At 38.5% G+C, this 21,781-nt stretch overlaps 1 protein-coding gene across 3 annotated transcripts in view; it reads left to right on the top strand.

Moving 5' to 3' along the window:
* IWS1 (interacts with SUPT6H, CTD assembly factor 1) overlaps nucleotides 1-21,781 on the top strand; it is a 60,371-nt gene that overhangs the window by 27,160 nt on the left and 11,430 nt on the right. For all 3 annotated transcript variants that reach the window (XM_045826244.1, XM_045826243.1, XM_045826245.1), the window contains exons 3-8: nucleotides 2,670-3,816; nucleotides 6,981-7,170; nucleotides 7,711-7,768; nucleotides 15,023-15,120; nucleotides 18,835-18,985; nucleotides 20,627-20,709. In XM_045826244.1, coding sequence (XP_045682200.1) covers nucleotides 2,670-3,816; nucleotides 6,981-7,170; nucleotides 7,711-7,768; nucleotides 15,023-15,120; nucleotides 18,835-18,985; nucleotides 20,627-20,709 — 1,727 coding nt within the window. The remainder of the gene's footprint in view (nucleotides 1-2,669; nucleotides 3,817-6,980; nucleotides 7,171-7,710; nucleotides 7,769-15,022; nucleotides 15,121-18,834; nucleotides 18,986-20,626; nucleotides 20,710-21,781) is intronic.

Raw genomic sequence — 21,781 nt, 5'->3', positions numbered from 1 at the left:
CAAGCCCACATCCTTTTGGTGTATGGGGCAACACTTCAACTAGCAGAACTACCTGACAAGGGCTTACTGCAATAATTTCTTTCCTCCCCTCAACCCCCCACTGTACCAGGAATAATGGATAGATAATCCAGTTTTTACGAGACTCCTTAAAATTGGTGGGAATTCATAAGTTTTGTAATCATTGTCGTATGTAATATCCTTGTGATGGTTGCTTGTTTTGGAAAGCATGCATCATGTGTTTGGAAATCTGGGGTAGAGTGTAGCAGGTAAATTTTGGGATGACGACACAGTTCATAGTTTCTTTCTCTTGGGGAGTGCCTCCCAGTGCTGTGCCCCTGCTTTTGCTTGTAACCCATCAAACCACTGAGTTTCACAGCATCTGATACTGCTGTAGCTAATTAGGTTATCTCTTCTAAGAACTGAAATTTTAGATCTTGGACAGTGAAATTGAGCATGATTAAGTGACTCGTTTATATGGTGCTCTAGTGAAAAGATCCTTGAATTCCATTTTCTAAGCTCTCTAAGCTGTCTTGGTATTCCTACCCTCCCTCAGTCTTTAATCATTCATCCCACTTTGATTCTGGGAAGACTGCTCTTTTTTTTTCCTGGAGATGGTTTCTGTTGTTTGCAACTAAAATAGAGTAAAGTAAGTTAGAGATATATGTCACAGGCATGTTGTAGAAAGCATCCAAAACCCAGTTACATTTTTACTTGTGCCTCCTGCTTTATCTGTGTCTTTTTTCCACATCAGTTATCTGCTGGCATATGTATGTCTTTGTTTTTTAAATCAGTAATCTAGTTAACTTTTAAATTAATGCCTGTTAGTTAAAACAGGTAACAGATACCTGTTGTCATACTCTTTTATACCTCAGTCACTTCCTATATACTTTCAAAATAATTATGCATACCTTCACAGTAGTGTTAGAATATATTTGGCTGGCTTTTCATTAGACAGCAGCTGCTGAAGAGATCAAAGTATAGATTTTGTGAAAACACATCATGCCATTTATCTTGTCACTGGATTCTCTTAGCACTTAATTTATTTATAGCATGATTGGTGGGCATATAGACTATTAAAGGATCTGTTCCTTGGAAATTGATCTGTGGTAAGTTCATGTAATAACAGTCATATATTCTAAAGAGAAATATTTAATAAATAGACTTACTATATTATAGACTTAGTAAGTTTTTAACACAGAAGTACTTGCACTTTTTAAACCAGAATGTTATCACTATATGATTGAAAATCAAATGCTAAATGGGAAAAAAATCCCCCAGATCCTAAAGTGTCTTTGTATGATTAATTTTGTGTATATTTTCTCTGCATTTTAAAGATTTTATTTATTTATTTTTAGAGAAAGGGAAGGAGAAACAGGGAGAGAAACATCAAAGTGTGGTTGCCTCTCAAACACCCCCCACTGGGGACCTGGCCTGCCCTGACTGGGAATCGAACCAGTGACCATTTGATTTGCAGGCCAGCACTCAATCCACTGAACCACACCAGCCAGGCCTATTTTGTTTGCATTAAAAAAAATAGCTATAAAACACATATACTAAGTTTGTATATTTTTAGATTACTTCCAAGCAACGTTCTGTGTCAATATAGTTAGATTTGTCATGTTTTCTATAAAACTTAAACTTTTCCACCTAGGTTACTATATATATGACCAAGACTGCTCCAAGCCTCAGTTTTCTTACCATGAAAAGTACTGTTATGAAGAGTAAATGAATTAATAGGAGAGAGTTTAACATGGTAACTGGCTGTTATTAGGTGCTTAGTAAATACTATTTACACCTCTCCTTTTTTGTTTAGATTCACTTTGGGGAAGATGCCTTATATACTTTTTGAGCCTTTAAAGTTTTATATTTCTTTTCCTTAAAATAATTTTAATCTGCCCTGACCATTGTGGCTCAGTTGATTGGACATCATCTGTGAACCAAAGGGGCACATGCCTAGGTTGTGGGTTCTGTCCTTGGTCAGGGTGCATACAGGAGGCAAGCAATTGATGGTTCTCTCCCTTCCCCTCTCTCTAAATAAAATCCTAAAAACCTTACTTTAACCTTGCAGAGAAAGCCCTTTTTAAAAAATGTAGGTACATGTTAGTATTGCTTTGAAAAATATGTTTAGAGGTTACAGAAAGTTCCTAAACATATGTGAGAGAGTTAGGCTTTTTTTGCTTGTTTGTTTTTTAAGCTCTGCAAATTTTGTGTTGGTAAAAACTGGTTATCATTTCTCCATTTTGGAACCCAAACCACGTTAATCATTTTGTAGATAGATGGCCTTCTATAAAGTGGGATGTTTCCATGTAGATATTGGACAAGAATTCTACATTTAAGTGTATATTCCTACATTTTATTTATTTATTTATTTTGAAGATTTTATTTATTTAGAGAGGGGGGAGAGAGGGAGAAAAACATTTATGTGTGAGAGATACATTGATCTGTTGCCTGTTGCACGCCCCCAACTGGGGGTCTGGCCTGCAACCCAGGCATGTGACTTGACTGGGAATCAAACTGGTGACCTTTTGATTTGCAGGCCAGCGCTCAATCCACTGAGCCACACCAGCCAGGGCTGTATTCCTACACTTTAAAAAATTGTTGGGAAAAATATTAACATTTCACTACCAAACATTTTTGGTACTTTTCTCATTTTTTTCTCCCTTTTTCAGAATGAGCCTAGTGATCGAGAAGATGGTCTCAACAAAAGACATCATGTGACAGACTCTGAGAATGATGACCCCTCAAATCTTAATGCTAGTGATTCTGAAAGTGAGGAGCTTCAAAGGCAAAAGGACAGTGAATCTGAATCTGAAGAACATGCAGAACCTCGTGCAAGTGATTCTGAAAATGAGGGTATCAGTCACCATGGGAGCGAATCTGAGAGTGAGGAGACCAAGAAATTACCTGTTAGTGACTCTGAAAATGAAGAACTTCTTAATGGGCATGCCAGTGACTCTGAAAATGAAGATGTTAGAAAGCATCCTGCCAGTGATTCAGAGATTGAAGAGCTCCCCAAAAGTCCTGCCACTGACTCTGAAGCAGAGGATGCTATAAAACCTCAAATCAGTGACTCTGAGAGTGAGGAACCTCGAAGGAACCAAGCCAGTGACTCTGAAAATGAGGAGCTTCCCAAACCTCAGATTAGTGATTCTGAAAGTGAGGAGCTTCCTAAACCTCAGATCAGTGACTCAGAAAGTGAGGAGCCTCAGAGGATGCAGGCCAGTGACTCTGAAAATGAGGAACTTCCCAAACCCCATATCAGTGACTCAGAAAGTGAGGACCCACCAAGGCACCAAGCCAGTGACTCAGAAAATGAAGAGCTTCCCAAGGCCCGTATCAGTGACTCAGAAAGTGAGGACCCACCAAGGCACCAAGTCAGTGACTCTGAAAATGAGGAGCTTCCCAAACCCCGAATTAGTGATTCAGAGAGCGAGGATCCCCCAAGGAACCAGGCCAGTGATTCTGAAAATGAGGAGCTTCCCAAACCTCAAGTCAGTGACTCTGAGAGTGAAGATCCTCAGAAGGGACCAGCTAGTGATTCAGACATTGAGGAGGCCTCCAGACACAAACAGAAGCCCAAGTCAGAGGATGACAGCGATGGGGAGAATAAAGGGGAGGATACAGAAGTGCAGAATAACTCCTTCCATTTAGATAGCCATACAGACAGAAACAGGTTTCACAGTTCTGACAGTGAGGAGGATGAACCCAAAAGGCCAAAAATTGACAGTGATGAAGATGAAGAAAGAGAGAGGGAGGAGGAGAAAATAGCAAAGCGAAAAGCTGCTGTACTTTCTGATAGTGAAGAAGAGAAAGCATGTAAGGAACTATTTTGGGCTGTTTATCCATAGCTTTATTTAACATCTAAGCTTCTAATTATAAAGCATTGCCTTTTTCTGGAATGTTAGAGCTATATTCTCTCATTCAACTTGAATTTCTGAAGTATCACCAGGATACTGGTTTCCCTGATTTTCATTAACCTTATTATTAAATTTCTTTTTAGTCCTAACACCATTTGTTAATTTCTGATGACCTCAAAATGATAAACTCAAATTTCAGTGGAAATATGAAAGATTTAGTAATTTTACTGCAAACGGTAATATTTCAAAGAAATATGTTTACATGGAAACGTATAACCAGTTACCAAGTGTAACCAGAGTTAGCTGTGGGACTCTTACACAGCTTATGCCCTAGATGCCATCGGACAGTGACTGAGCTCTCAGGTCGTGCACACCTCTTTATTTAGAGACTCCATATCTGCAGAGTATTTTAGTCTTTGCTACTTGATTACTTCTTTATGAAACTTATCTTTTTTGGAAAAGACACATTCCTTTGTAATCTGATAGTTGTTACAGGAGAAGGAAAAAGAGTACCAAACATGTCCTAGTTTATTAAGTGAAATGAAAAATTCCAAACTGACCAGCAATGATCAAAGAACATGGAGATTCCACAAAAGAACATCCAGCCTTTTTAATTCTGCTAATACTAAGCAGCAATAGAAGGTACACAAGTATGTGCATCAGCCTTGTCTTATTTTTTCTTCCCCAAAAGAAAAGGTACCTGTTGAAGGGTTTTTGTTTTTTTTTTTACTTTTTACTTTTAAAAGATTATTTCAAATGAAAATCACATAGTTACACAACTTCTTAGAATTACATCTTTGCTAGTTTGCATTAAAAAATAGGGACTTAAAGAATTATACACCTGAAGCCTACATAACTTTATTAACCAATATCACCCCAACAAATTCAATTAAAACAACAAACAAGGACTGATGAGCAACAGTAAGTCAAAGGTTTCAAGTCAGTAATTACCTTGCTATTTTTTAAAAATATATTTTATTGTCTATGCTATTACAGTTATCCCATTTTCCCCCTTCACTCCCCTCTGTCCTGCACACACCCTCCCACCCACATCCCCCGCTTTAGTTCATGTCCATGGGTCGTACCTATAATAAGTTCTATGGTTTCTACATTTCCTATACTATTCTTGCTCTCCCCCTGTCTATTTTCTACCTACCATCTATGCTACTTATTCTCTGTACCTTTTCCCCCTCTCTCCTCCTCCCACTCCCCTGTTGCTGACCCTCCATGTGATCTCCATTTCTGTGGTTCTGTTCCTGTTCTAGTTGTTTGCTTAGTTTCTTTTGGTTTTTGTTTCAGGTGTGGTTGTTAATAATTGTGAGTTTGCTGTCATTTTACTATACATTTTTTTTATCTTCTTTTTCTTAGATAAGTCCGTTTAACATTTCATAACATAAGGGCTGGGTGATGAAGAACTTTCACTTGACCTTATCTGAGAAGCATTTTATTTGCCCTTCTATTCTAAATGAAAGCTTTGCTGGATAGGGCAATCTTGGATGTAGGTCCTTGCCTTTCATGACTTGGAATACTTCCTTCCAGTCCCTTCTTGCCTGCAAGGTCTCTTTTGAGAAAGCAGCTGACAGTCTGATGGGAACTCCTTTGTAGGTGACTGTCTCCTTATCTCTTGCTGCTTCTAGGATTCTCTCCTTCATTTTTACCTTGGGTAATGTAATTATGTTGTGCCTTGGTGTGTTCCTCTTTGGGTCCAACTTCTTTGGGACTCTCTGAGCTTCCTGGACTTCTTGGAAGTCTATTTCCTTTGCCAGAATGGGGAAGTTCTCCTTTATTATTTGTTCAAATAAGTTTTCAGTTTCTTGCTCTTGTTCTTCTCCTTCTGGCACCCCCTATGATCCGGATGTTGGAATATTTAAAGATGTCCTGGAGGTTCCTAAGCCTCTCCTCATTTTGTTGAATTCTTGTTTCTTCATTCTTTTCTGTTTGAATGTTTCTTTCTTTTTTCTGGTCCACACCGTTGATATGAGTCCTAGCTTTCATTCCATCACTATTGGTTCCCTATACATTTTTCCTTATTTCACTTAGTGTAGCCTTCATTTTTCCATCTAATTTGCGACCAGAATCAACCAATTCTGTGAGCATCCTGATCACCAGTGCTTCGAACTGTGTATCTGATAGGTTGGCTATCTCTTCGTCGCTTAGTTGTATTTTTTCTGGAGCTTTGATCTCTCCTTTCATGTGAGCCACTTTTTGTCTTGTAGTGAGGGGCAGAGCCTTAGGTGTTCACCCGGATGTGGTAATCCACGTCACTGCGGTGTAACGCTGTATGTGGAGAAGGGGTCTGAGAGGGAACAATGGTGCTTGCTCTGCTCTCTGCTGGATTTCAGTCACTTTCCCTGCTTCCCACAAGCAAATGGGCCCTTCTGGTGCTGATTCCTGAGTGGGTGGGTTTGTTTACGTTCTAGGACCCTGTGGGTCTCTCCAACGAACTCTCCTGTGAGGCTGGGAGTTTCTCCAGCTGCCTCAACCCCTGCAGGTGTTTTTCATCAGTGGTTTGAGGCTTTATTTCCCTGCACAGTATGTCCTGCCCCCCCAGTTGTTTCTCCCGGTTTATCTGCATATGAATGTTGGACTGCCCAGTCCACAATTGGCCACCTCGCTGGGTCCGCCAGCTGCCTCCTTGCCTGCCCTGGCCCTCCAGCCACTGCTTTGCCATAAGTTCTCTCTGCCTGACTCCTCCCTTCCTACCAGTCTGGATGAACGTGTCTTCTTTAACTCCTTGGTGGTTGTACTTCCATATGGTTTGGTTTTCTGTCAGTTCTGGTGGATTTTTGTTTTTTAAATTGTTGTCCTTCTTTTGGTTGTGCGAGGAGGCACAGAGTGTCTAACTATGCCTCCATCTTAGCCGGAGGTCTTGCTATTGAGGTATTGATGCCCATTTCCATATTGATGATTTCATTCTGCATATTTTGGCCACTTTTTCCTAAATAATACCAAACAATTATAAGGTGACTCTGAATGAACCTTTAGTTATTTTTTTTTTTAATTCTAAACTGTATGTCAAGAGGCCTTAGATTTTTGCCATGTACTATAATTTTAAGGTACCTGTTGTTAGTCCTGCAGTGACCGTGACAGGATAAGATTAATGATGATTTCTTTTTTCTACAGCAGCAAAGAAGAGTCGCGTTGTCTCCGATGGAGAGAACTCTGACAGTGATGTTATATCAGACAAATCAGGCAAAAGAGAGAAGACTGTAGCATCTGACAGTGAAGAAGAAGCAGGGAAAGAACGATCTGATAAGAAAAATGAAGAGAAGGATCTGTTTGGGAGTGATAGTGAGTCAGGGAATGAAGAAGAGTAAGTGACATAATAACATGAGTTTTCAAGGGTGCATGTATGGTGGTAGAAACAGTTTTTTAAACTTGCATTAAAATTTTGTGTGAGGTAAAATATAGTATATCCTGTCTAATTGCATGACATTGGGGGAATCAGGATTTTAGTTCCTGAACTGTTGATATATACAATAACATGTATGAATCTCAAAAATAAGATCTTAGATGAAAAAAATAAAGAGGACATGTCTCATTCCACTTATGTGAAGTTCAAGAATAAGTAAAACTAATCTGGTGATAGAAATCAGAGTAGTGGTTGGCTCTAGGATTTTGATGTGGAAAACTGACTGGAAAAGGTTGCAATCAAACTTGCTAGGGAGATGAAATTGTTCTATATCTTAACTAGGGTAATGGTTACTTGAATGTTTATTTTTATCAAAACCCATTGAAATGGATGTGAGAATGGCACATTTTACTTAACGTAAATTGTACCCTATTAGAAAGATTTTAGGTCCCTATGTAGATGAGAAGAAAGCAAATGGAAGTTTTTTATGTTCCCTTGTAGAAATCTTATTGCAGATATATTTGGAGAATCTGGTGATGAAGAGGAAGAAGAATTTACAGTAAGTATAAGGTGGAATTATTTCCTTTGTGACTCTGCTTTTTGGCAGTGGTTCTCTAATAGGTGATTCTAGTGAATAGAAATAAACAACTATGATGTAGCCAATTAAATTCTAGAACAAAGGGATGGAGAAAGTGAAATAAAATGGTCTGCAAAGACAAAAGAAAAATGATAAGCAAAATTGAATGAAGGGGGGAGGAAACACATTAAGGGACAGCAAAAGGCACTTTATAATGCTAAATAGAAAGATTCATGATAATTACAAAACTTCTCTCTAGCAAAATGTGCTCCTCATCAGAGGAACCAAGGTAGCAGAGAATTACTAAGTCCAAACCAGGAAAAGACAGAAACCTAAAGAGGGTAAGCACAGCATTTAGAACTGCATTTTCTGAGATGTTTGCCTGTCCAGGCTGAGAAACTGATCATATTTTGATGCCCTCAAGACTCAAGAGACAAAATTTGGCTATCAGGGCCCACTGAGGTTAGAGGACCCTGAAAATCCCGTGCTCTGGGACTCCCATGATTAAGGGTGAACTGTAAGTGAAATAATAGCCTTCACTCAGATTTTAGGCCAGCTTTGAGAAATCTAGCACCCTAAACAACCTTAGTCTCGGGAATTTGATTACAGTGATTCCTGACCTTTTGGCTAGTGTTCTTAGGCATCTGGCATATGCAAACAAATCCTTTTAGGACAAAGGGAACATAATTGGTGGCCTCAGAGTATTTCAGTAGTGTTTCAGTATGGTACACCGTGGATAATGTTAAAAAGAAACAGTAAAAACAGGCAATAGAAATAGACTTAGTGGCTCTAGATACAGGAATTTTAGATATGACTTAAAAAAACGTTCAGGGAGATAAAAGCTTAAAGTTTTGTCAGCAAACAATTTTTTTAAAAAGTATTTTATTTTTTAGAGAGAGAGGAAGGTGGGGGGAGAAAGAGAAGGAGAGAAACATCAGTGTGAGAAAGACACATTGATCAGTTATCTCTCACATACACCCCCCACTGGGGACTTGGCCCCTAACCTGAGCATATGCCGTAACAGGGAATCAAACTGTCCACCCTTTGGTTTGTGAGATGATGCCCAACCCACTGAGCCACACCAGTCAGGGCAGAGCAAACAGTTTTTTAAAAGACAAGGCATATTTGGAAAAGAGCCAAATAGAAAATCTGGAACTGTAAAAATATAGTAACAGAAGTTAAAAACTTTGTGAATGAATTTAACAACAGCTTAGATATATTTGAAAAAAAAAAGAATGAATTGGGGGATAGGCTAGGAAGAACTATTTAGAATGAAGTATTGAGACATGCCAGTTTGGAAATGTAAGAGAACACAACATAATTTATACAAGAGAAGGTTTAACATAGTGAATTAGAATCCCAGAAGGATAAGGAAAAAATTTACATAGCATAAGCAATATTTAAAGAAATTATACATAAAAATATGGATTCTAGAATTTTTACAAATTACAAGCAGGATAAATACAAGGAGATCACCTAAATACATAAAAGTAAAATTTCAAGAAACCAAAGAAAACGGACATCTTAAAAGTGGCCAGAGAGGAAAATATTACATATAATAAAACAGTCACACTAACAGCTGACTTCTAAACAGAAACAATAGAATCCAGTAACTGCAAACTTAGAATTCTGGTATATTCAGCAAAAACGCTTTTCAGGAATGAACGTTCCCTCTTGTTTCATCTTACCAATATACCAATGAAGGACATACTAAAGGCAGAAAATCTTGAGTAGAAGGCCAAGGATGCAGGAAGGGAAAAAAAGCAGAAGTGTGTGGGTAAGTCTAAATGAGTGTTGTCTATGCAAAATAAAGTCATGTCTGGTATGGTTTTAAATATATGTAAAATTAACCATGACAGCAATTATAAATTGAGAATATTGAAGGAATTGAACTATTTACAGGCCTTTGTGTTTGTGAAAATACATTAGACTTTGATAAATTAGGTTGCCTGTGGTAATCTCTAAAATGACTACTACAAGATTAATGGAATGTATAACTTCTAACCTAATAGAGGGGGAAAAAGGAAAATAATAAAAGCTAATAAATCTAGCCCTGGCTGGTGTGACTTAGTTGGTTAGAGCGTCATCTAGTGGATTGAAATGTTACGGGTTTCATCCCTAGTGAGGGCTTGTACAAAAGGTAACCAGGCACTGTTTTTCTCTCTCTCTTCCTCCCTCTCTCCCTCCTTGCCTCCTCCTTCCTCCCTCCCCCTCTCCTCATCCTCCTTCCTCCCTCCCTCTCATTTTTCCTCCCTCTTCCTCTCCTCCTCCTCCCTCCCTCCCTCTCTATCTCTCTCTCCCCCTCCCTCCCTCCCTCCCTCCCTCCCTCCCTCGATTTCTAAAGGCAATGAAAAATTGTCCTCAGGTGAGATTAAAAGAAGAAAAAAAGCAAGTCAATCCAAAGGAAGGCAAGACAAAAAAAAAAATACTAACGGGGGACAATTAGAAAGTAGTACATACATAGTAAGATAGCAGATTTAAACTTTGAATCTCAGAAATTACATTAAGTTGTATTAAATTAAAGGATAAAGATGGTCAGACTGGATTTTAAGAAACCAACTGTAGCCCTATCCAGATGCCTCGGTTGGTTGGGTTGTTGTCCCATACCCCGAAAGGCTGTGGGTTTGATTCCTGGTCAGGGCACATACCTAGGTTGCAGGTTCAATCCCCAGTGGGGGCACATATGGGAGGCAACCCATAAATGTCTGTCTCTGTCTTTCTGTCTCTCTTCCTTCCTTCCCACCCCGCCCCCTCCCCTTTTTTCCCTTTCTTTCTCTCTTTAAAATTAATAAACATATCCTCAGGTGAGGCTTAAAAAAAAAACTAGCTGTATACTAGTTTTAAGATTCACCTGAAACAAGATGTTGAAAATAAAAGGATAGAAAAAGATAACTTTATCTGAGCATTACCTAAAAGAAAACTTGTAGATATGAGTAGCAAAGAGAGGTAGACTTTAAGGTATAATAGGTTTTAAAATTGTATCTAGCCATATACCTGGTAACATGGCTTTAAATATGTACTTATGAAACAAAAATAGAACTGCAAAGAGAAATGGACAGATAATAATCTACATGGAATGCAACTGAAATAACAAGCAGACCAAAAAATTCAGAAAGCTTTTTTGTTTTTTTTAATCCTCACCAGAGGATATATTTATTGATTTTAGAGAGAGAGAGAAACATCAGTGTTGGAGAGAAACATTGTTCAGTTGACTCCTATATGCTCCCCCACCAGAGATTGAACCTGCAGCCTTCTGGTGTACAGGATGATGCTCCAACCAACCCAGCCACCTGGCCAGGGCAAGAATCTGTTTTTATATATATAATCTGGATTAAAGTCTTTTGGTAATTACAAAGGTTAAAAATTTCTTCTGTTTTGTGGCTTGTCTTTTTTATTTTCTTAATGGAGTTTTTTGATGAACAAAACAAAACTTTTAACATAAATCAACTTTACCAATCCTTTCCTTTATGTTGAAAACTTTTTAATTCTAAGAGTTTTGCTTATCTCTAGGTCATAAAGATATTCTTCTGAGTTATACTCTAGAAGCTTGTTTGTTTTATTTTTCACATATAGTTGTACAATACAATCCACCTGGAATGGGTTTTTGTGTGTAGTATGTAAGAGATACAGTCAAGATTTCCCATTTAGAACATTCCATTTCCACCACTGTATAATGCCATCTCTGTCATATATCAGGTGTCTGTATTTATTATCCATTATGTTTCTACAGTATCTTTTCTGCTCTGTTGGTTTATTTATCCTTGCACCATTAATAATTTTTTATGTTTAGTTGGTTATGTCTTCTAAGGTTGTTATTCTGCAAGATCAGTTTGGCTTTTCTTGGTTCTTTGCATTTTCATATAAATTTTAAATAAACTTTTGCAAAAAGTACAAAGTATAGACAATATTTTCTGAATGCCATGAAGTGAAATTGAAAATTAATAACAAAAGCAAACAAAACACCCTTGCCAGCCAGAAATTTAAAACTTCCTTCTTAAACAGCTCTTGGGTTAAAAAAGAAATCAGTACTTTTATTACTAAAGCAAGAAAGAGTAAAACTAGATGAATTTACTAAGACGGTGAACTACTAAGGAAAATAGAAAGGAAGAAGGCATTCAGCAAATATTTGAGAGCCTGTATGCCAGAGGTTGTTTGGACATTGCCTTCATGGAGATCTTATTCTCATTAAACAACATTTGATGAGAATAAAGTATGTTTTTCTAGTTTAGAGAATTAACGTCAGCTTTGTTTATAGGCCCATTTCAGTGAGAAAAACATACTTCCCAACAGCCTTTGGGAAGGTCTTTCTAAATATGACATAAAAGAAGTTATAGACTTCTGGCCAAGATGGAGGCTTAGGTAGGTAGACACACTGTACCTCCTTGCACAACCAAGATAGGGACAACAACAATTTAGAAACAGAATAATAAGAACTGATAGAAAATTTATCTGAATGGAAGTCGGACAATCAAGAAGTTAAAATAGACACGTTCATCCAGACTGGTAGGAGGGGCAGAGTCAGGCAGATGGGCGCGGGCTGCGGCGAGGCGTGGAGAGCAGAGTGGAGAGCGTTGGGACCGGGGGCTTAAGGCACCCAGGGTGCGCAAGACCGAGTGGGTGTGCCCTGAGCGCGAAAGCGGCATCCAGCAGCCCGCAGACCCTGGCCAAGGCGTGGCAACAGGCAGACCCAGCAAAGCGGAGATTGTGAAGCAGGGCACTGCTCGCGAGGCAGCTAGCTGACTGGGCGGTCCCAGGGTCCTAGTGCCGGGAAATAGAGCCTCAGGACACTGATTGAAAACACTTTTGGGGGCTGAGGCACAGGGAGAGACTCACAGCCTCAGAGGAGAGGTCCTTGGAAAGTCCCATGGTGTGCACAAGCCCACGCGAACAGAAATTGGCACCAGAGGGGCCCAGTTTGCTTGGGGGAAGCGGTGGAAGTGACTGAAGTCCGACAGAGAACCGAGCAACCACCATTGTTTCCCCTCAGACCTTGCCCCCACATACAACGTCACAACCCAGCAACTGGGGTGCCCTGCCCTGGTGAACACGTAAGGCTCCGCCCCTCATACGTAACAAGCACGACCAGACCAAAGGAAAAAAAAAGATGGTTCAAACAGAATTGAAAGCCCCAGAGCCAGTACTTTTAAGCAACCGAGAGATAGCCAACCTATTAAATGCACAGTTCAAAGCACTGGTGATCAGGATGCTCACAGAATTGGTTGATTCTGGTCGCAAATTAGATGGAAAAATGAAGGCTACACTAAGTGAAATAAGGAAAAATGTATAGGGAACCAATAGTGATGGAATGAAAGCTAGGACTCATATCAATGGTGTGGACCAGAAAAAAGAAAGAAACATTCAAACAGAAAAGAATGAAGAAACAAGAATTCAACAAAATGAGGAGAGGCTTAGGAACCTCCAGGACATCTTTAAATATTCCAACATCCGGATCATAGGGGTGCCAGAAGGAGAAGAACAAGAGCAAGAAACTGAAAACTTATTTGAACAAATAATAAAGGAGAACTTCCCCATTCTGGCAAAGGAAATAGACTTCCAAGAAGTCCAGGAAGCTCAGAGAGTCCCAAAGAAGTTGGACCCAAAGAGGAACACACCAAGGCACAACATAATTACATTACCCAAGGTAAAAATGAAGGAGAGAATCCTAGAAGCAGCAAGAGATAAGGAGACAGTCACCTACAAAGGAGTTCCCATCAGACTGTCAGCTGCTTTCTCAAAAGAGACCTTGCAGGCAAGAAGGGACTGGAAGGAAGTATTCCAAGTCATGAAAGGCAAGGACCTACATCCAAGATTGCCCTATCCAGCAAAGCTTTCATTTAGAATAGAAGGGCAAATAAAATGCTTCTCAGATAAGGTCAAGTGAAAGTTCTTCATCACCCAGCCCTTATGTTATGAAATGTTAAACGGACTTATCTAAGAAAAAGAAGATAAAAAAATGTATAGTAAAATGACAGCAAACTCACAATTATTAACAACCACACCTGAAACAAAAACCAAAAGAAACTAAGCAAACAACTAGAACAGGAACAGAACCACAGAAATGGAGATCACATGGAGGGTCAGCAACAGGGGAGTGGGAGGAGGAGAGAGGGGGAAAAGGTACAGAGAATAAGTAGCATAGATGGTAGGTAGAAAATAGACAGGGGGAGAGCAAGAATAGTATGGGAACTGTAGAAGCTAAAGAACTTACATGACACATGGACATGAACTAAAGGGGGGGATGTGGGTGGGAGAGAGTGTGCAGGGTGGAGGGGAATGAAGGGGGAGAAATGGGACAACTGTAATAGTATAATCAATAAAATATAATATTAAAAATCTTTCAAAAATATAAAAAAGTTATAAAGAAAAATTGACCATTTGTTTCAATTACATAAAAAATTAAAAATTATGCATGGAAAACATTTCCATGAACAAAAGCAAACTGCACAAATGTAAGGATTGTGTGGTCCTGTCACAGCGAGCTAACTTCCCTGGTTTTTAAAGAGATTTTTCACATCAATAAGGCAAAGATCCAACAGAAAAATGGTCAGAGGATATTGAGAGTTCACAGAGAATTACAACTGGCTTTTAAACATGAAAAACATGCCTGGCCTTACTTTTAATAACATAATGCAGAGAAAGCTGCACAGGTGCCTTTGTTTTTCAGTCCAGAGATTGGCAAAGGCCAGTGTTTGATAACCTATGAAGGTGGGAAAACAAGTGCATTCGTGCCTTATTGGAAAGGAGACTTAATTGGCATAACCTTTGTGGAAGACAGTTTGGCAAATATTTCTCAAATTTCAAATACACATACCTGAATGTCAGTAGGGAAAATGTATAAACAAATTGTGGTTGCAGTCACATGGTGAAATAGTCTAAAACCAAAAGCATAAGGATACTTTATGCTGATAGGAATTGGTCTCCAGATTCTGTTGTTATGTGTGGGAGGTGCATAGTGATATATTGTACCTGGTGTGTGCAACTATTTGTATAATAAAAGGGGTAGTAAATATAATATATACAGAAATGCTTGTATAAATGCCTATATCTAGAAGGAGATACAAGAAAGCTAATACACTAGTGGCTAGGGTGGGAGGGAGTTTTTTTGCTATATTCCTTTTGATACCTATTTAATTTTTCTTTGTGAATGTATTACAGTTAAAGTATAAAAATTAAGAGCATTTATACAAAACAAAGTCTGTAATGTTGTGATAACTCTGGTTTACTTACCCTGCTTAGGGTTTTAACCAAGAAGATTTGGAAGAAGAAAAAAGTGAAATACAGGTAAAAGAAGCTGAAGATTCAGATTCTGATGATAACATAAAGAGAGGAAAACAGTAAGTTTGTTTTATTTAAAAGGAATTTTTATTTATTTTTAAGACATTATTTATTTATTTTTAGAGACAGGCAAAAGGAGGGAGAAAGAGAAGGAGACATACATCAATGATGTGTGGGAGAAACACGGATCTACTGCATCTCGCACACCCCCGATGGGGGACCTGGCCCTCAAACCAGGCATGTGCCTGACCAGGAATTGAACCGGACACCTTTCAGTTCACAGGCTGGCACCCAGTCCACTGAACCACCCCAGCTGGGGCTAAAAGGAATTTTTAAAGAGAATATAAATATAAATATAAACATAAATATAAATATAATTTTCCTGATTATGCTATTACAGTTGTCCCATTTTTCCCCCTTTATTTCCCTCCATCCTGCACACCCCCTCCCAGCCACATTCCCCCCCTTTAGTTCATGTCCATGGGTCATACATGTAAGTTCCTTGGCTTCTACATTTCCTATACTATTCTTAACCTCCCTGTCTATTTTCTGCCTACTATTTGTGCAACTTATTCTCTGTACCTTTTCCCCCTCTCTCCTCCTCCCACTCCCCTATTGATAACTCTCCATGTGATCTCCACTCCTGTGATTCTGTTCCTGTTGTAGATGTTTGCTTAGTTTCTTTTTGTTTTTGTTTTAGGTGTGGTTGTTAATTACTGTGAGTTTGTTGTCATTTTACTGTTCATATTTTTTTATCTTCTTTTTCTTAGATAAGTCCGTTTAACATTTCATACCATAAGGGCTGGGTGATGATGAACTCCTTTCACTTGACCTTATCTGGGTAGCACTTTATCTGCCCTTCCATTCTAATGACAGCTTTGCTGGATAGAGTCATCTTGGATGTAGGTCCTTGCCTTTCATGACTTTGAACACTTCTTTCCAGCTGCTTCTTGCCTGCCAGGTTTCTTCTGAGAAATCAGCTGACAGTTTGATGGGAACTCCTTTGTAGGTAACTGTCTCCTTTTCTCTTGCTGCCTTTAGGATTCTCTCCTTCTCTTTAATCTTGGCTAATGTAATTATGATGTACCTTGATGTGTACTTCCTTGGATCCAACTTCTTTGGGTCTCTCTGAGCTTCCTGGACTTCCTGGAAGTCTGTTTCCTTTGCAAGATTGGGGAAGTTCTCCTTTATTATTTGTTCAAATAAGTTTTCAATTTCTTGCTCTTGTTCTTCTCCTTCTGGCACCCCTATGATTTGGATGTTGGAACATTTAAAGATGTCCTGGAGTTTCCTAAGCCTCTCCTCATTTTCAAAAAATTCTTATTTCTTCATTCTGTTCTGGTTGAATGTTTATTGCTTCTTTCTGCCCCAAATTGTTGATGTGAGTCCCAGTTTCCCTCCTGTCACTGTTGGTTCCCTGTACATTTTTCTTTATTTCACTTTGCATAGCCTTCATTTTTTCATCTACTGTATTATTTCGGACTATAAGACGCAGTCCCCTCCCCCAGATTTGGGAGGGAAATGGGGGCGCATTTTATAGTTCAAATATAGTTTACTTCGCTCATTGTGGGTGTGGGTGGCGGTGGAGCAGGGTCACAGGTTATTAAATATTTTACCACACTTTTGGCTTCCACATTTTTTTCCCTATGTTCCTCCTCTAAAACCTAGGTGTGTCTCATGGTCTGGTGCATCTTGTAGTCCTAAAAATACAGTAGTTTTCGACCATATTCAACCAATTCTGTATGCATCCTGATTACCAGTGTTTTGAACTGTGCACCTGATAGGTTGGGTATCTCTTCATCGTTTAGTTGTATTTTTTCTGGAGCTTTGATCTCTTTCGTGTGGGCCATTTTTTTTTTTTGTCTTGGTGCACCTGTTATGTAGTAAAGTGCAGAGCCTTAAGTATTCTCCAGGGTGGGGCAAACAACGTAGCTTCTTTGTGACACTGTATGTGGGGAAGAAGTCCAAGAGGGAACAATGATGCTTGCTCTGCTCTCTGCCGGTTTTCAGTCACTTCCTCCACCACCCACAAGCAAATTGGGCCATTCTGGTGCTGATTCCCAAGTGGGTGGGTTTGTGTACATTCTAGGATCCTGTGGGTCTCTCCAATGAACTCTCGGGAGACTAGGAGTTTCTCCCACTGCTGCCTCAACCTCCACAGGTGTTTTCAGTTAGAGGTTTGAGGCTTTATTTTCCCCACACTAAAACTATGGGTTGTATCGTCTGTCTTGCTCCCCATTTGTTCCCCCCCAGTTTATCTGCACGCGAATATGGGACTGCCCAGTCTGCAATCCGCCACTTTGTTGGGTCTACCAGCCTCCACCTTGCCAGACTCCTCTCTACCCTGCTCCCTGTCTCCACCCCTCCTACTGGTCTGGATGAATGTTTCTTCTTTAACTCCTTGGTCATTGGACTTACATACAGTTTGATTTTCTGTCAGTTCTGGTTGTTTTACGTTTTTAAATTTGTCATTGTTCTTCTTTTGGTTGTGCGAGGAGGCACGGCGTGTCTACCTACGCCTCCATCTTGACCGGAAGTCCTTAAAGAAAATATATAAATGAAGGTAGAGACTGTCAAAATTTTTTTTCTTATTTTGTCTTCTGCTTAAGTATAGGAAGGAATCTGTTCCATTTCCCTCTCTTCTATTTGTCTGTATACAGTGCTGTCGAAAAATTTGCTCTTACTCTTTTTATTTACCTTGTGTTTACCTCATGTAGTTTGTGGAGATACATGTTGCCAGGTTCTTAATTACATCTCACCAAATAAGTTCTGCTGAAAAAATGTGCTGTATAAGAAAAGCTTATTTGTGGGTTCTGAAGGGAATATAGCTAAAGTCTTAATTACAAAATATTGCTTGATTGTATTTCATATACTTTTGTTGAGATAGTTGTAATCTGTTTAGAAAAATCTGGTATGTTGAATGGTGCCAAAATAGGTTGATATATTAGCTACTGTTTACAGTTGTAAAGATAATGGTTTTAAAAAGTTTCCTTTTTAATTCCTGGTGCCATGCTGAAGGAGTTTGGGAATACCTTTGGAAATTAGATTACCACATAAATCATATCTCATTTATATGATAGTGGCATAGAGTAAGTTAACTTCCTCATTAAGTGTGATGATTCAGGTGAAAACTATAAAGGTTTGAGGCTCTTAGCAAGTCTGTTGATATCCAACTTTATCTTGGTCTCATTGGTTTGAGTTGTATCACTGAAAAGCAGCAGTTTATTTTTTTCTATTTATGCTGTAGAAGACAAAGATACCCAAATAATTGAATACTACTCTATTTCTCCTCAAACTTGCAGGCAGTGTACCTTGAACAAGAACTTCAAATTTCAAATGTCCATTCTCAAGTGGATACATGCAAGTGTTAATATAGTATACATATTGCACCTGTAAACAGTAGCTAATGTATTATCCTATGTTTGGCACCTTTCAAGATACCAGATTATTCTGAACAGATTACAACCATCTCAACAAAAGTATGTGAAATACAATCAAGCAGTATTTTGTGTTATTAGTGTGGAACTATTGGGGTGTATAACAATTGAGAAAGTTTAAGGCTATTAGTGTATAACATTTCGTGTAGTACAAAGGTCGAACATAAAATCTAGGATCACATGCTCTTATAAAAGCAAGTTATAAGTACTTGTACTTTAAAACAAGGTAGTACTCCATTGAATTAGAATTAATAAAGTTTTTTTTTAACTGCAATCTAAGGAAATGTATATTTAAAAGGTAATTTTTGTATCACTTGATTGTGTGTTACTGCTTAGTATGGACTTTCTGTCGGATTTTGAGATGATGTTGCAGCGGAAAAAGAGCATGAGTGGCAAGCGCAGACGTAACCGTGATGGTGGTACTTTTATTAGTGATGCCGATGATGTGGTGAGCGCCATGATTGTCAAAATGAATGAAGCTGCTGAGGTGAGGTGGCTCACTTATAACTTCATCTTTCTTCCACTTTTGATTGGTTGCATGGCTTTTGGGGGGTTTGTTTTTTAGCTTTACTCATGCTTAAACTATATTTAAGATACTTTTATAATCAAAGCATTTACTGTCGTAAATTTTAAGCATGGAAATAATTTTAATTTTTTTATTAACATGTTTAGAAAAAACTTAGTGAAAGGACTAAGTATTAAAATGAGCCTCTTTAGCATAATGGCTTTGCTAGCTTTATGGGAGAATGATTTTGCTCTAGAGTTTGGCTGGCCACAAAGTTTAATGTTTCTCACATATAAAAAGTCATAAACTCATATTTATTATGTTACAAACTCCATTCTTTTATCTCTGATTAAGAGATTTCATTTAACTTATTGCATTTTAAAATTCTACTTTGGGAAACTAAAAATGGAATGACCTTTTCACCCAGGAATTTCGGTGCTGGGGTTATATCCTAAGAACCCTGAAACACCAATCCAAAAGAACCTATGTACCCTAATGTTCATAGCAGCACAATTTACAATAGCCAAGTTCTGGAAGCACCCTAAGTGCCCATCAGTAAATGAGTGGATTAAAAAACTATGGTATAATGGAATACTACGCAGCAGAGAGAAAGAAGGAGCTCCTACCCTTTGCGACAGCATGGATGGAACTGGAGAGCATTATGCTAAATAAAATAAGCCAGGCAGTGAGGGACAAATGCCATATGATCTCACCTTTAACTGGAACATAATCAACAAAACAAATAAGCAAATATAACCAGACCTTGAAATTAAGAACAGTCTGACAGTAACCAGAGGAGAGGTGGGAGGAGATAATGGGGGAAGGGTTTTTAGGAAAAACTATAAAGGACACATGGACAAAACCAAGGGGTAGAGGGTAGAAGCAAGGGAGGGAGATGGGTTTGGCTTGGGTAGGAAGGAGTGAAAGGGGGTAGAGGCAGACAACTATAATTGAACAACAATAAAATCATTTTTTTAAAAGGAAAAAAATTCTGCTTTGGTTCTTTTTTTTAATTGACCAAGTATTTTTAAAAACAAGTTCTGATCTTTTTGGAGATACTTACTGAAGTATTTATGTGTTCAATGATATGTGTCTAGTATTTGTTTTTAAATAATTCAAGTTGAGGGGGAATAGCTACAGAAATAGCTACAGTAAGAGTAATTATGTTGGCTTAATTGTTGAAATGTACAGTACATGACAGGAGTATATTATATTGTTTTCTGTGTTTGTAGAAACTCTTCTTTAATAACATTCCATTATCATACAAACCTCCCTGCTGTAAAGTTATTTCTGATGATAAGCCAAATTTTCCCAGGTATAATTTTGAACCTTAAATGAACTCTGAAAACTTACAGTTATGCCAGTATTTTAAATTAAAGTTGTTTCTCTCGAGTTGTGAATGCTAAAGCTATTATAATAGTTTTATGGGTTTGATTGACACAGATACAGAATTTGGGGTTCTACAAAAAGTCCATTTATTCATTTTCCTTTGTTGTAGGGAAAAATACAGTTTTTCAGAGAAGTTGTTGCTTTATTTTACAGTTTAGAATTATAGTCGTTATAATTCATTATTAACATTGGCTTTTTCCTTTTAAAAAAAAAAATGTTTTTCTTCCCGGGTAGGAAGACAGGCAGTTGAACAATCAAAAAAAGCCAGCACTGAAAAAATTAACATTATTACCTACCGTGGTCATGCACCTTAAGAAGTAAGTGTTGTTTATTGGAAAAATGTCTTCCTTTTAATAATGATAGTCAAACTATGTACTGGTGTTCTAGAGATATTAAAGAATGATTGCCTTCTATCAATTCATGGAAAAGTGATAACGAATAGCACTTCCTAAATTGTGTTACTTTCTCACAATTTCTTTTTTTTTTTCTCACAATTTCTTTTAAACCTTGATGCCTGGTGCAAACAGAACACATAGCAAACTGATATTAATGGGGAAAAAACTTGGAAGCCACTAATTTTATTCTTTATAGACCATTTTCAGTCTGGTAAAATTATGTCTGTTTTCCTAGTGTGGGAGAGAACAGAGCAAATCCTGAGAGACTGGAGCACATACTGTACAAGGCTTATGTGGCCTATTATATCATGAACTTTGTCATTGGTCCTTCTGGAATAAGGACCCTTTCTTGATGGATCATTGTTACCAAAGTCTTTCATTGTTTTGCTTATATGTGTAAGCAATTTGGATTTCTCCTTCACCTAGCCACAGCTTACTTTTGGTAGCTATAGAGAAATGCAGTAGTACACAAATACACCAACAACGTGGCCTAGGACTTTCTACTAGAAAATAGCCACCTCTGTTTATCCCAGCAAACAAAATGATTGTAGCAGAGTTCATGTAGGTATACACACATACACACAAGGTCTGTCTGGAGAAAGTTCAGCCATGTTAATATATCAAGAAAGGTTTACATGACATCAGTGTAATCTGGCAGTGAGGGAGAGTGGACTAGAATGCTTGTGCGTGAACAGTGACTACTTTACTAATCAGTGGGGGCAGTAGACCCCATTGAGTGAGCATGTGTACTGTGGCCGTCACATTCAAAATGACTGAGCGAGTAGAGCAAGGAATCCGCATCAGATTTTGGATGAAGCTTGAACATTCCTCCACGGAAACTGTTCAGATGATTCAGAAGGCTGTGGCTATGGGCAACTGGTAATTGGCAGCTTTGTCACAACATGCCTGCTCATGAATCCCATGTGGTGCAGAGTTTTTTGGCAAAACATCAAATCATCTAGGTGACTCAGTCCCCCTACAGCCCAGATTTGGC

This window comes from Phyllostomus hastatus, unplaced genomic scaffold (assembly GCF_019186645.2).
Source record: "Phyllostomus hastatus isolate PE091 unplaced genomic scaffold, TTU_PhHast_1.1 phas_scaffold_60, whole genome shotgun sequence".
NCBI lineage: Eukaryota > Metazoa > Chordata > Mammalia > Chiroptera > Phyllostomidae > Phyllostomus > Phyllostomus hastatus.
Note: the sequence above shows the minus strand (reverse complement) of the source record. Positions and strands in the feature narration are given on the sequence as shown.